The sequence below is a fragment of the Sarcophilus harrisii genome, chromosome 3 (assembly GCF_902635505.1).
Source record: "Sarcophilus harrisii chromosome 3, mSarHar1.11, whole genome shotgun sequence".
NCBI classification, from domain to species: Eukaryota; Metazoa; Chordata; class Mammalia; order Dasyuromorphia; family Dasyuridae; genus Sarcophilus; species Sarcophilus harrisii.
Window position 1 is genome coordinate 557,621,809 of NC_045428.1, and position 16,179 is coordinate 557,637,987.

Below are 16,179 nucleotides of genomic sequence, written 5' to 3' on the forward strand. Positions count from 1 at the left end.
TTAGCAAAGTTGAAGGACATAAAATAAACCACACAAATCATCAGCATTTCTATGTTACCTAACAAAGCTCAGAGCAAGAGATAGAGAAATTCCATTTAAAATAAGTGTAGACAAAATAAAATAATTGTGAGTCTATCTGCTAAGACAAAGCCAGGAACTATATGAATACAATTACAAAACACTTTTCACACAAATAAAGTCAGATTCAAACATTGGAAAAATATTATTTGCTCCTGTGTAGGCCAAGCTAATATAATAAATATGAAAATTCTACCTAAATTAGTCTATTTGTTCAGTCAAACTGCCAAAAAATTATTTTATGGAGTTAGAAAAAATAATACCAAAATTCATCTGGAAGAACAAAAGAATATCAAGGGAACTGATGACAAAAAAAAAAAAAAAAAAAAAAAAAATACAAAGAACACTGGCCTAGCACTACCGGACCTATAAAGCAGTAATCATCAAAATCATATGATACTGGCTAAGAAATAGAGTGATGGATCAATGGAATAGGTTAGGTACACATGACACAATAATCAATGAGTATAGTAATTTAGTATTTGACAAACTCCCAAATTCCAGCTAAGAACTTGCTATTTCACAAAAAACTGCTGGGAAAATTGGAAAATAATATGTCAGAAACTCAGCATAGGCCTCCATCTCACACCCCATACCAAAAAAGATCAAAATGGGTACATGATTTAGACATAAAGGGTGAAACTATAAGCAAATTAAGAGAGCAAGGGATAGTTTATTTATCAGATTTTTGGAAAAGGGAAGAATTATGGTCAAAAAACAACTAGAGAACATTATGAAATGCAAAATGGACAACTATGACTACATTTAATTAAAAATGTTCTGCACAAACAAAACCAATGCAGCCAAGATTAGAAGAGAAACAGAAAGTTGGGGAAAAATTCTTATGCCTGTGTTTCTGATAAAGGCCTCATTTCTAAAATATATAAAGAATTGAGTCATATTTTTAAGAATACACGTCATTCCCCAATTGATAAAGGATCAAAAGATATAAACACAATTTTCAGATGAAAAAATTAAAACCATCTATAGTCATGAAAAAATTCTTTAAATCACTATTGATTAGAGAAATGCAAATTAAAACAACTCTTGAAATCTCATCTCATACCTCTCAGATTGGTTAAGCTGACAGGAAAAGTTAATGAAAATGAAGGGAATGTGGGAAAACTGGGACAATAATGCATTGCTGGTGCAGTTGTGAACTGATACAACCATTCTCATGAGAGAGCAATTTGGAGTCATGCCCAAAAGGCTATAAAACTGTATATATCCTTTGATCCAGCAGTTATACTTCTGGGTCTTTATCCCAAGGAAACCATAAAGGAAAAAAAAAAGGATTCCACATGTACAAAAAAATTATTGCAGCAGCTCTTTTTGTGATGGCAAAAAATTGGAAACTGAGTAGATGCCCGTCAATTGAAACAAGTAATGGAATGTTATTGTTCTATAAAAACAAGGAACAGGCTGATATTTAGAAAGGCCTGAAAAGACTTGCATGAACTGATGCTTAGTGAAACAAACAGAACCAGGAATACATTGTACATAGTAATAGCAAGTTTGTGTGATGATCAACTCTATGACAGACTTTCTTCTTCCCAGCAGTTCAGGGTTGCAAAGCAACCCCAATAAACTATGGATGGAAAAAGCCATCTGTATTCAGAGAAAGAACTATGGAGACAAGACGGAATGTAAATCAACACATGCTATGTTCACTTTTTTTTTTTCCTTTTTCTTGTTTTTTTTCTTTTTCTTATAGTTTTTCTCTTTTGCTCTGATTTTTCTCCCCAACATGATTCATAAGGAAATATGTAAAAAACCAAATGTACATGTATAATAAAATTTTTTTTACATGTAACTGGGGAAAACAAAAATTAAAAAAAGAAAGAAAAAGAGTAACCTTAAAGAGAATAGTTTCAAGTTGTACAATTATATTGCCAGGCAAGGAGGTGGGAAGTGAGTGGAGATAGATGGTAAAAACAATATTGCATGCATCTTTTTCTAGGAATGGTATGATGTAAGAGGAAAACGGTATATTAGCTTTAGGGGATATTATCGGTAAGTGAAGGATAGGGTAGGGACTGGGTATCTTTGTAGGGAGCATGGAAGGAACCAGAAGGTAAGAGACTGAAGAGGGAGTAATAAAAGAGGAGAGAGAGAAGAGAATAATTTTGTGGAAAATTTGCATGAGAAGTTGGAAGAGGGCAGCACCATGGGCACAAGACAAGGTTTTGGCAAAGAGACTGGCCCAATTTTAGAAAGGAACAGATATGACAGATATGATAAGGTCTTTGAAAACCTAAAACAGAGGAGAGAAAAAGTGCTCAGGATGAATGGTGTCTATCTTCTTAGTAAGAAGTTGAGTCCTTCTTCTACCGAGAACAGATAAGAAAAGGCTATCATGGAGGAATGCTGCTGTGAGAAATATAATAGAGTCAATTAGGGAACAATAACTAATAGCAGTTAGGACTCAGTTAAAACTACATAACAAAATTTATAAATGATCCACTCAATACAACTTCCTCTCATTCAGAACATGAGTAAGAGTGGAGAAAGTAGATGGTGGGAGGTAATCTACATCTGGGGCAAGGAATGAGAAAGGACTTCCGTCCAAGGAACCTCAAGAATGGAAGGCAGCATAAAGCTGAACAGATTAACAATAAGATCAAGGAAAAAAAAAGTGAAAGAAAGAAAGTGCAATGAACAAGATGATTCCTTAAAAGATCACAGGGAGAGCAAAGTATGAGGCAGAGGGAAAGTTGAAAATAGAAGACATTTCAAGAGTTCACTGGAATTTCAGAGTTTTTAAAATGAGACACATATAGGAAATGATGATGTGAATATTTCTTTGTATGGCTGAGGGGGAGAAGGTATATGTCACAAAAATTGAGGAGGTTCAAGAATTAGGAGACCAAAGAATTAGGAGGCCAGGATATCTCAGGAACATCAATATGCATGTTGAAGTTCCTCTGCATAACTGTGGGTATGAGGTGGTAAAGTGGAAGATTAGTGTTGAATTTCTTAAGAAAAGAGGAAGAATGTCTTGAGAGCCAGCAGGTAGATGCCATCAGGAGCTGCACAAATGATAAAGACAAATGAAATAACCTTCAAAGGAAGAGAAGTGTCAGGAAGGTCTGAAAGTGGCAGTGGGCTTCAAGGAGTATGCCTGTGCCTCCTTTTGGTGCAATATTAGAGGGCACGAAGGAAGGTGCAACATTGGAGAGGATGGACCATGGGCAGTATCTTCTGGGGAGAGCTGGTTGTCTCTGAGTGACAGGAAATCAAAAGGCATACAAGAGAAAAAAGTCTAAGACGGAGGGACTTTGAATGGGGATTACTCCTTGGAACCCTTGCCAACCCAAAAGAAACTAGCAGGGCTGGAGTTCTGCTCGTTACTCAGTCAGAGGTCACCCTCCAGACCATAATGGAGAAGGACATTTCACAGAGATTCAGACTATCAGTTGCTGAAGAGCTTTTAAAGACAATTAAGTGCATTCATGGATATGAGAGCCACAGTAGCACATCATTTACTTGTCAAATATGGTTAATTTCCAAGAAACACTTTCGCTAAGAACATATTCTGGCAGCATGATAAGCTTCTGCTGGCTGAGGTGGGGAGGGGCAGGGAGGAATGCTGTGTAATCAGGAAATCCATGCCAACCAGAAAAGGACATTCATAACCACCGGTCACCTTTCAGTTTCATTTTGATATTCCTGTTGTCTATAGAACTATGCCCTCATTCTCACTAAAGGATATTAAATCTTCTAGCAAGGTGGCAGAAAAGAATAATGCAATTCATTAGAAGGAAAAGTTAAACAGGTATCTGGCAAAATTCTCCATGAATTCAGAAAGGTAATTGATCCCTCTGCTGACTTGATTTGAAGCACTACTTTTCATTAAAATATTTATCCTCCAGTTTCAGGAAACTTATTTGTTTTGGAGAATAATTTAACATCCTTGCTGAACTAGTTTAATGCATTTTAAAAAACAGAATGGAAAGGCATTTATTTTCAGGATATGGGGGCTCAGCTCCAAAACAAATAAAAAGGTGCTCCTTAACTATCTCTACTGCTCAAGTAGGCAACAATTGCCCCTGCTCTCTGCCCATCACTCCAAGGCAAAGCAGAATCCCAATAGAGCATGTAGCACCTTGTTTCATCAGTTAAAAACAGCCATTCAAATGACAGACAATGTGTTGGAATTAGATGGAAAAAGAAAAATTCTGTCTTATACTTAGGAAAGAAGAAGAAATGATCATATACTGGACCAATATTATTGATTCTTCTGCTCTGACTTGACTACTTGATATAGGTACCATTCACCTGTTTCATTTTTTTTTTTTTTTCAACAACTAACTGTTGAAAGTTCAGCTTTCACAGGGTTACTCTTTTTGGTACAGTTTATAAATGCAGCTCTTTTATTAAAATTAAATAGATATTTACTGCATCCTACCTATACATAAGGGTCCATTCTAGCCTTGAGTCTTCCTCTTAAAAAAGGCTTATTATTAGTCAGGGAAAGAAGGTACATGCAAGTCAGCATGATTTAGTAAGTATTAGCAAGACTTTGTGTTTGGTACTGAGAATGCAAAGATTAAAAAATATCAGTCTCTACCCACAGAAGTTATACAGTGCCATAAGAGGATACAAGTTGTTTTGCATAACTTCATACGTGGTTTCTTAATGGAGGCTGGGGGTGGAGATAAGGAAGAGAATCTGGAATCCAAAACAACAAATGTAAAAAAATTGTTGTAAATGTAACTGGGGAAAATATTAAATAAATATGACCTAAAAAAAAAGAGATAGACACAAGTACACAAAACCAAATGTAACATAAGGTAGAATGTACCTGAGGAAGAATCCTAGAAACTTTTGAGAAGGGAGACAGTAATTTTACCTTGGGAAGTTAGGGAAGGTTGATTGAAAGAAAGTGAGCTTAATTTAGACTTTAAAGGAATAAGATTCAAACAGCTGAAGCTGAGTGCGAAGTGCATCTCAGCATAGGTAAGAGCATGGAGAAGAAAAAGGGAGCAGATGTGAGCAGGAAATGGCTGAGCAGTCCAGGTTGGCTGCAGTATAATTATATAAAGGGCAAGCATGTAAAATTGTGTTGATGTCAGGAAAGGTTTTAGGAAAAAGGTAACCTTTCAGCAGTTTCAAAGAATATATAGGATTTCAAAAAGACAGAGCTGGGGAAGTAAAGCATTCCTGGAGGAGGGGATTAGGGAAAGAAAGATAGGGAGTAGGCCTGGAAATGGGAAAATAATCCAATTTAACAGAAGCACAGAGTATGTGAGGGGAACAGTAGGAGACAAGGCTGGAACAGTAGGTTGGAGTTGTACTGTGGAGGGCCTTAAATGACAGTCTAAAGAATTTAGATTTTATCCTGTAGGCAATTGCTAGCTTTGAGAGATTTCTGAGCAGGGTTGTGACACCATGAGGATGAAAGACAGTCTTCGACAAAGCAGTACCCTACAACAAAGTGGTGTAAACTCAAATAGAAAAGGAGGCTTGTAGGCCACATATAAACCTAGAAAGTAACATACTGCCTATATTTTATTGTATTTTTATGTATTTTGTTAAATCTTCCAATTATTTTTTAATCTAATTCAGGGGCATTTGGGCATATTTTGGGTCACATGTGCATGTTTGCTACTTACCTTCAACCTACTTCCCCCAAGGCTCATCTTTCAGACTGACCCCATTCTAAAAACCAAAGCGCATAACCTAATAAGCAAGGTTGGGCTTTTTTTTTTTTTTTAATTCCTATACTTGCTCTTTGTTTTAGTCAAAGGGACCCATCTCATAGAACTAAAAGGTTTAGGAAATTTCATGAAAAAAGATAAAATATAGTAATTTATTCAGTCACATCAATAATGCTTATACACATATCAATATTCTGAAGTTTACAAGTGTATCTACCAAATAATCTAGGATTATTTCATCAGAAAGTTAACACTTCGGGATAGATATTAATTCTAATGAATATCTCTTGCCTCATTCTTTAAAGATCAATTAATTAAGATTCTGCCATATCCAAAGAAGAAGACTGACAATTGTGAAATCAGTTTAGATTCTCCATTTCTTTTCCTATTGATTTAGAAAGCCATAGGAGGAAAAACCCTGACAAGGAAAATGTTTTACTACAAGGCATTTTTCAACCTTCCTGTATTTAAAAAAAAAAAAAAAAAATGAGGGCAGAAAGGTGAAATCTTCTAATATTGCAGGTTACTATTTGTAGAGGCAAGAAATAAAAAAATAAATAAAGGTATGCAATTATCAAGCTTACTGATGCTGGAACTTTACATTTTAAATTGAATTCCACTGAACATAAATTATAAAAAGGCAATAATCTTTTTTGTCTCCCCATCCTGTCCTAATATTCTCTTCTTACTCTTTTGCTATTACAGTCCTGAGCTTCCTAAAACCAATTTTCATTCTTCCTAACTTCAAAGAGTCTTAGAATAACCTGTTTTCTCCACCTTTTCTTAGATGGATGAACCAAATGAAACAGAGTGAAGGGAAATAACCTGCTCCAAGTCAGTAATAAGGCTTAGGCCCCATTATCCTGTTCTCCTTTTCTGAGAGAATTCTGTAACCATCTCTTGCCAAATGTGACTGATTTTTCCCATGGTACTAATACCATGCCATCCAGGACTGGTTTTCTAGATGTGTTTACATGAATTAATGGGAAGAAAAATACTGAATACTTTATACTTAAACCCTGTTTCCAAGTAAAGAATACTTTTTTTTTTTTCCTGTATCATGAGAGGTTTGTCACTTCTACTGTTTTAGGCCACATAATCACCACAGACAGTACTGCCACTACTCCTCAAAACCAGAACTTTTCTCAAGGAAGACTAATGGTCATTTACAGAATCAGTGCCTAAGTTTAGGAGTCCCAGCTCTCAACCCTTGCCTGCTTTCCTTTGCTCAGCATTTTTAGCCTGGATTCTGTCTCACCTTTTATGCCTTTCAGCTCTAAATACTCCAGGTTCAGCTGCTTTTTCCTTTTTTTCATCCTTTCGTTATTATACAGTGAATATCCCCTCTAAGGTTTTTATGAGGGAGCCATTTCACCCCTCCCCCCCATCAAATTCCTGGCCTCTCACAGGTTATCTCTGAGAATCTCATAGTCACCAAGTCTCTTTTCAAGGACTGCTCACATTGTCATCAGAGTTGGAAGCCACCTTGAGGGCCACAAAGGACAACCAGCCTTTACCAAGAACTCCAATTCCAACACACCGAAGGAATGACATTCAGACTTTGCATCAAGATTTCCAGTGAAACAAAATGTCTATTCTCATTATTCTCAAAATCTATTTTTTCCATCAATATCTTACAAATTAGATAGACTGCTCATAGAATTAATGCTGGAAGGGCCATGAGAAGTTATCCAGTCAAATCTCTACATTCTCCAGGGGCAAAACCTCAAGTTTTGGAGCAAAAGGATTTACCCTACATAACACTGGCCAAGCTGGGACTGGACAACCAAGTCTCTTGGATTCCAGATCCAAAGTATGCCCCATTCTGCCCTTTCCCCTGCCTTCTCATAAATACCATCACCAATAATCTAGGTATCCTCATCTGGGCATCTGTCCCCAAATTAGTAACATCCAAATTTTTGCAGGGTCCTAACTTTCATTTTCTAAAGTTCTTTTAGCCAAGAAGGAGGTCATTACCTAAATACAACTTAAATGAAAAGACTTAAAATAACCTGTTTGCAAAAAGAGAAAAGAATTTGGCAATAACCAAAAGGGATATTTAAATGACCACAAAATTTCACCAGACAATTAAGAATACAGGGAGAGATGATAGGGAATGGGAAGAGAGGTTGAATGCTATACCACCAACACAGAAACCCACAATTATAAGGTTTACTTACACACACACACACACACACACACACACACTGCAGATTTCTTGTTCTCATTGACTGTATTTCTTCTTTTTGGAAGAGATGAATTCTTCCAAGATTTCTGGACCCATCCACTATGACATTTTGCCTCTCTGTCTCTCTCTCTCTCCTACCTAAATCCCCACTTTATGAAGGCTCTGCTGAATTATCTGGTGAAATGTGCTGGAAACCACAGGGGTTTCTCTTCATGTGAGGAAATACTTCCATCAACACCCCCCCCCCAAAAAAAGAAAAGATAACAGATTTAAGACTTTGTTAAATTCTATTCCTGCATAATGCCTCAACCACCAGAACCAAAGATTGCAACAACAGCTATTGTTTTACAGCATAACATGAAACACGAAAACCTTGATGGAAAATGCCTACCTCAAAAACTTGGTGAAGTGGCTTTAGGAAAATGGGGTGTGGTTCTCTTCCACAAGCTCATACAAAAAAGAGAAGAAGGCATTTCAACTTTGGTCAAATGGTGCAAGTTTCAAGTTTGGACTTCTAGATGCGTTATTGGGAAAACCTTCAGCACAGAAGCAGCATTCCTACTCTTTGGGTGGTGAACATGACCTCAATAGCACAGGGAATTGCAAGCCCACCACTGCAAAGTATATTTTAAAAGGATAGAAAATCCATAAACATTTCTTATGTGAAAGGCATTTATAAGCTATGAATTACACAAGCTGGGGCACTAAAAATCACTGAATAGTGCTCCCCCAGACCCCCATCTTACTTCTGAGAAGAAGGCCTTAGGAGTGATGGGCCTGCCAATGTCTAACAGCTGGTGGAGGGCAGCTGGCAGAGGATATACCCAAGATAAGTGATTTCATCACTAAAGGTACTCCTTCCTTCACCAATGCAAATTTTTACCCCCTCTGTCTTAAGGCTTTATGAACAGCTATTTTCAAAAAAATATCCATCACCTGATGATCAAGCAGTCATGACTTTTTCTGGATGTCAGGATGATCCCCAAACCAGAGAAACATAACTTGCCATTAAGTCTATATTCAATGCCATTCCAGCTTGGTAAGATCTGTTTTAGTTTATGTGACACTGGCAGAAGCTTCAGTAATAATTAATAACTGATATTTATATAGTGTTTAAAGCTTGTACTTTGCATGGATTACATCGCTTGAACCTCACAAAAACGTGTAAGGTAAGTGCTACAAGCATAATCTCTATTTTGCAGATGGGGAAACCAAGGCTCAGACAGGTGAAGTGACTGGTCCTTGGTCCCACAGTTATGTGTGGGATTTGAACACAGGTCTTTCTGAATCCAAGCCAGCATTCTATCCACTATGCAAAATCACCTCTCTTCAAAAACTCCAGGCCACCTACACTGTGTAAGGGGAGGGAGCAGAGTCTTTGTGACAACTAAGAATATTGTTATTCATTATGGATAAGGTAACAGTAAAATCTATCTTCCATCTATTTGATTTTTTCTAAAACTATTTTCACATCTCATATCTCAAAATGACTAGAAAACCTGATTTCTAAGTTCCAGGAGAGTCACTGATTGACCTGCCTGTGGGCCATCACTTAAGACCTCTAAGCCCTCATTTTCTCCTTTATAAAATGAGTATCACATTCACAGTACTCACCTTACAGGGCTGTTGTGAATACTATCCATATAAATAAACCTCTATAAAAAATATCAGTTATTATTGACAATCCTGAGCTGCATTGGGAACTTATGATGCAGAAAAGATTATAACAATTTTCATGCGGAGTTAAAAAAAAAAAGGATTAAGAATGAAGAGGCCAGGACTGTTATCCCTAATTTTGTTACTAAACAAAATACAAGACCTAGGGCACATCACTATCTCTTGGTATCTAAGTTTCCCCATCTGGGAAATGGGAATAAGAACAGATAAGACAAACTAGCATTTTTAATGCATTTAAGATTTGTCATGTAGCTAAATTATCTCATATGCTTCTCAACAACTTTGTGAAGAAGATATTATTAGATTCATTTTACCTCTACCTACTTCACAAGCTTGTAAGAAGCAAATTAGGTAACAAGCAAGAACCAACTTTGAAAAATAGAGCCCCTTATAAATATATTACATCTCTGGGCCAAAGGCATGAACAAGCAATGAGTTTTTAAGAATTCAAGAAAGATTACTTCTCAGTATCTTTATTTGTATGAAAAAACACAATGAGGATAAATAACCAAACTAGAAACAAATGTTAATTAGATGAGAGTCTCCTCATTGATATGCCAGGTGATTTTTGTTTTTTGTTCAGTTTCCAGTTCACCATAAAAACCCCCCCACTAATAATAAACAACATTCTGGAGTAGCTAGTGTAAAATAACTACATTATAGAGATGGAAAATATAGTATCATGAAATGTGGAGTTGGGAGATACTTTAGGGAGCTTGTCTAGCCCCCTTATTTTTACAAGAAACCGAAGTAGAGGGCAATTAAGTAACTTGTCCCCGACTTTGCAGACAGTAGAGCTGGAATTCAAACCTAGAAGCCTTCTAGCTCTACATTCAGTACTATTTCTACTCTGTAATATGGCAACAAAGAGAATGCAAAAAAAAAAAAAAAAAGCCACAGATCATATGGTGACACATGACGTATAGATGGTCAGTGCAACAAAGGCACAAGAAGAGAAAATCTAGCTCCTGATCCATCTGTCACATACAAAAGATGTAAGGCAGTGGTCATCTTAGCCCTGTCAGGGGTTCCTGCAGCAGGTTTGGACAGGTCTCTGATTCTCTTCAGAGAATCTTCAACTGTTTCATTTTTGACATAGGCAAAGTACTTACAGTGGCATTGGGAGGTTTATTTGGCGTTCGAACAAGGTAATAGTAATAATAATGAAAGATTATTTCTGGCCACCTCCCCTACGATGGACAGGAAATGGATCCCAGGATGCTGTGATGGGACTGCCCCATTTCAGCCAACTAAATGCAAAATCACTTCAAAAAGGGGTGGGGGTAAGGGTGGGAAGGGGAAAGACAACAGAGCTGATGAGGGTGGGAAAACTTAACCTCTGATGTCACAATCCCACGACTCAATAGTGAGTGACCACCCATAAGGTTATAGAGCAGAAGAAGGAGGAATAAGCAACTGAGCCATAAAAGTGCTGACATCGAGGAGGATTTCTATGCTGAGTTTGAGTTGATTTTAATTAAATTAAAGTCAAATTAAAATGTAGTAGCCTTTAAGGATTTTTTTTTAAGTTGACAGGTGATAAACACCTGAAGATGTGATTTTTAATGTAGCAATCATTTCTTAGCTATTTTAAGACGAGGAAAAAAAAAAAAACCACCTTCCAAAGAATATGTTCCTACTGTTGGTATGTATCATTTTCCTTCCATAGCTTGTAGAAGAGCTAACTCACAGATATTTTTGTCTTAATCCTTGAAAACAAGTCAAATACAAGTAAGCTAAGATTAGAAGTAAAGACAGAGCAATCACTTGATTGTTTTTTAATCTTTTATCTTTAATTTTTAATTTTTATCTTTATCTAGAAAAGTAACCTAATACAATATTCTACTTTGAGCTTCCTAAGTATGTTTGGGAAACTTCTAGCTCCTCTGGAAGCCAGCAGATATGTCAAAGTATGCTCAAGTATTATTTACTTGGCTGCAGGCCTAGAAAATGACAAAATTCAAGGGGTTAATATCAAAAAGATCTTCATCATTGAGAGGATTTCCAGGCAAAAGAGAGGAGGAGGAGAAAGTTTCTCTGGGTTTAGGGAACTCAAGAGTAGATTCAATGATAAATAGTAATATCACAAGCATGAAAATGGAAACAATTAGAAAGTTATAAAGCCTAGAGTTAAAATTCATCTCCAGATAATGCGGTACAAGAAAAATGATTAGGAAAATCGAGGGGGGGGAGGGGGAGATGTAGTAATATCATTGTGATAAGAATAAGCCTTTAATAAGTAGTCATTAAGCAAAAAATCTAGAATGGATCCTTTAAAAAAAAATTGACCTACTCTCCCAATCCAGTAATAGTAATTTAAAAGAGTCTACAAAACAGCACTGGTAGATATATCCCTAAGGAATATAGGGGAGAGAAAGCATTTTTAAAACTGGGAATAAAAAAGTATCAAAATTTTATCTGGCAGTTTTTCCAAATTTATCAAACTGGGAACCCTGGGGCAGATCATTCCAGAACCCACATTTCCATTTCTCTGCTCTATTCTGATCTTTCCCAAATATACCAACATTATCGCTCATCTCTAAGCTAGCATTCTTGTAGTTAAAGTCTCTCTTCATTAATGGAATACTTTTTGAGACTAGGAGCAGAGTACTGCTCTTTTTTAGGTGGCGTGGCAACAACACTAATATATCTAGGGTTTCAGCTGCAGAACACATGAACCAGGAAGGCCAATGGCAGCAGGCTGCTTTCCTGCTGCTGTGAAATATGAAAGCCCAGGAGATTAAAGCTGGACTTTAGAACTAAAAGAAACATTTAATTCTCTGGAACGAAGAGAACTTAGATGTCTGAAGGAAAAGCAAAAAAAAGGCAGTGAAGAATCATGGAAAGAGGACTGGACTTAAAGTAGAAAAACTTGAGATCAAAAACCAATCTGTCACTAAAAGTTGCTGTGCAGGAAAAGTTGCTTCCATTTCCTCAACTATTAAATGAAGGGGAACTGGTCTAGACTCATGTCTCCTGTAGCTTAAACATAGTTATATGGAACCACAGATGGACTAGAATGCTCTACTAAATACATTAAATTTTCTCACAATTTCATGGATTTAGAGAGTTAAGATGCAAAGATTTTGATAGGCTAAAATATTAGGCCGAATCCTAGATGATGAAACTAAATTGAGATGAACTCTCAGCACTGAGTTTGCCAATTCACAACTACAATATGGGGGGAGTTTGTGTAATAAGATATAGAGGAGAAATGTAGCCAAGATGGAAGTTGAAGATAAAAACTAATAGTAACTAGTAATTACAAAATAAAAAAATTTAAAAATAAATAAATAAATAAATAAAAATTACAAAGTAATAAAAAGCTTTGCAACCATGAGAGTTACCTCAAGGGAACAATGGGCTCCTCCTAGGTTAGAGGTATCAAGTCAAGGTTGGATGACCACTTGTCAAGTGTGCTGAGGGGATTCTTGTCTGATCAGGGCTGAAGTAGCTGGCCTCTGAAATCTCTTCCAAACCCAAAGTTTTGTGATGAGAACCTTTAACCAGCACAAATACTCCAGTTTTTAAAAAACAGAATCAAAAGGAATTGGAAACTATCATGAACTTTAGAGAGGACCCAATCCAACCCTCTCGATTTACATAGATTAAGAGCTGGAAAAAACCTCAGAGCACATGGAGTGTGACTCCCTTATGTTACAGACAAGGAAACTAAAATACAGGTTAAGTGACTTGCCCAAGATCACATACTAGGGTTTGAGAAGGGATTTGAACCTATTAAACACACACACACACACACACCATAAGATGGACAGTTGTGTAGATCTATGAGAAATAATGTGGAAAAGAAGGGGGAAAAAGTGGTCCTTGAGAGAGAAGTTCAAGTTCCCCTACCAGTTACATGACAAGTCACTTCTTTTTCTCTATTCCATAAATTAGAGAAGGTATTAATCTGCATTGATAAAGAAAGGTCCTTTCAAAGAATTCCCTACACAGAAGAAATCACAGGTTTGGTAAACAACAAAACATATCAATAAAAAGAGATCACAAGATCAGCATTGGAATAGATCTTCAAGATGATCTATCCTATTCCTCCCATTTTACAAATGAGTTAATGGAGGCTCAGAGAGCAAGCCAGTCACAGGAATAGGAAGGAGAAGCTCTAGGAAGGAAAGACCGGTGCCCACTGATTATAAACAGGTTGATTTCTTTCATATATTATCTGCTTTAAATTTTTCTCAGTTCTTCAATTTTAAGATGACATAAAATTGGCTTCCTTAAAAACATTTTTTCTGAGTTTGAAACAAATTCCTAGCATTCCCTCTAAACTGACCATGAGCTATATCTGAATCAAGAGACAGTATAACAGTTGCTAGAAAGGAGACCAGTAGCAAAAGATACTCAAAGATTCTTTTAATACCAAATGGATTTTTGAGCAAGAGAAGAACCTACAAGTTTTGATTACAAGGTGTGCTTCGAAGCTTACAAAGGTATCCACCTTTCTCAGTCATACAGAATTTTAAGAAGCTTTGAAAGTTAAAGTCAAATTCCAGCTTGTTGCTGTAGCACTGAAGCCTATGTTTATTAGTCTATAATACAATATAAGGTTTCCACACTTTGTCATAACCTGGAATTATTGACACACTGCTTGGAATACTTTTTAAAGCAACAGAGCTCCTCTGTCAAAACTGAGTTCTGAACTCCCACATCACTAATCTACCACCTTGCACTATCCAGTCACTGACTTCAAGTAAGGTATAAAGAGGATAAAGTACTTGGGAAGTCTGCCCCGAGTTGGTTAGGATAGTAGCCAGCATCAGATGAAAACAGTTTTTGGTGAATGAAATAAGTTAGCCACCTGTGGAAAACCAAATGGACAACAGGAAATGGGGGAGGGGAGAAGGAAGCCCAAATCTTACATATAAAATTTTATATTAAATAGAAATTACATTAATTTAACTTATATTAAACATCTGTTACTAATATTCATGAACCTTTGAACATTATTTACAATAGTGGTTCTTAACTTTTTTTGTGTGTCCTGTGAAGCCTCTGGACAATTTAGTGAAGTCTATGGACTTACCAGAATGAAGGTTTTTTTTTTTTTAAATACATAGGATTTTGAAGGGAATCAATTATGTTGAAAAAAGTTATCAAGCAATTTTTAAAAAATAATTTCATAAACTGCCCAGATTAAGATTTACAATTAGCCTGCTTACTCCTTCAATTTAGAACTGAAGCATTTGGACTTTGCTATAAATCTCCCTTTAGAAACTAGTATTGAACTAGAAGAGACTCACTGAAATTTTTAATCTTAGTACTCCATAACAAACTCAGAAACATAAAGATCTGGAGGATTTCACTTGGTATCTTCTAGAAAAAAATATCTAAATCCATTTTTATGTATCACCTCATGAGGCCCAACTAAGATGCCCGCACACATACGAAGGGAATAAATGATGGATATAATTAAATGTTTCTTAGGGAAGTTTAAAAAATTGATGACTTGAGGCTCATTAGCTTCCCTAAGAGCTTTATCATCAGTTATACAAGGAAGAGAATCCAAAATCAAAAGAACCATCAAGCAACATAGTAACAAGACAATGGACCTTGAACAAAATGCATCCAAAAACTTGAACCGCAACAGGACACAGATAAATGTACTAGGGTTCTTCCTATAATTGGCAGACTACTGTCGTGTCACTATACTTAGCAGATATTCAGATTCCACAGTTTTCTCTTGTAGGTTTATTCTAGCATAATTTATTCCAAACTCATTGATCATGTGTTAAGTTATTCATAAATTTCTTAATAATAAAGGGATCTGCTTTTCATTGAAGAATTGTGGTTTTCAACTTAAATCGAATATATACTTAGTTTTACAAACCATTAAATAAGAAAACTTTTTTCTTTATAGTTTTGATTGAAATGGTCTTAGTCATCACATAAGGACAAATTCTAGAATTCTGCTTTAATTGTGCTCTTGGATACTTTTTTTTTAATGACTTTAAAAAGTCTGTTAATTTGTCATCTCATATTTGGGAGCAATAATATAAAAGTATACAGTGACATCCTGCGTGTCTTCAGTCACTTCACCTACTCCTATAACGCCCCTGGCTAGAAAAACATAAGTTTAAGACCTTACACTGATGGCAATTGAAGTAAACTTTTACTCACTGGATATTTTCCATTTACTTTCCCTTTTAATAGGTTCCTCGACCAAAATAAATATCATTTAGAATTAACACCATGAGAAGAACAGAAATGACTACTGTGCATGAATCCTGCAGAGGGCCCAGGATTTTAAATGCTAAACACTGAAATTGTCATGAACTTGTAGATTTTCTCTGAGTGCAGAAAGACCTTTAAGCTACTATTGCTTGGAATTGAGGGAAAGGGGGTTAAGGCCAAAAAAGGACACGAGATTTGAGGGCAAAGCCTCCAAAAGGGTTTTTTACCTGTCACAAGTTTCCAAGAAAAACTTTCTTTGCAATGTTAAAAATCATTTCCCTAAATACAATCAAGCAAGAAAGCGTCTACAGTGAGCAAAATACAGAGTAACAGTAGCCCCATCGAAGCCTGGATCGGGTCCAGGGTGCCTGATTTTTGCAGCAG

The 16,179-nt window shown here is 36.3% G+C and overlaps 1 protein-coding gene across 2 annotated transcripts in view; it reads right to left on the bottom strand.

Annotated features, from left to right (window-relative positions):
- Positions 1–16,179, bottom strand: part of MACO1 (macoilin 1) — a 76,084-nt gene that overhangs the window by 57,399 nt on the left and 2,506 nt on the right. The window contains exon 1 of one of the 2 annotated variants that reach the window (XM_031962566.1): positions 10,716–10,955. The exons of the other annotated variant lie outside the window; for it this stretch is intronic. Within the exon in view, the coding sequence (XP_031818426.1) occupies positions 10,716–10,723 (8 nt within the window). The 5' untranslated portion in view covers positions 10,724–10,955. Of the gene's footprint in view, positions 1–10,715; positions 10,956–16,179 lie in introns of those variants that run through there. 2 annotated transcript variants of the gene reach the window in all.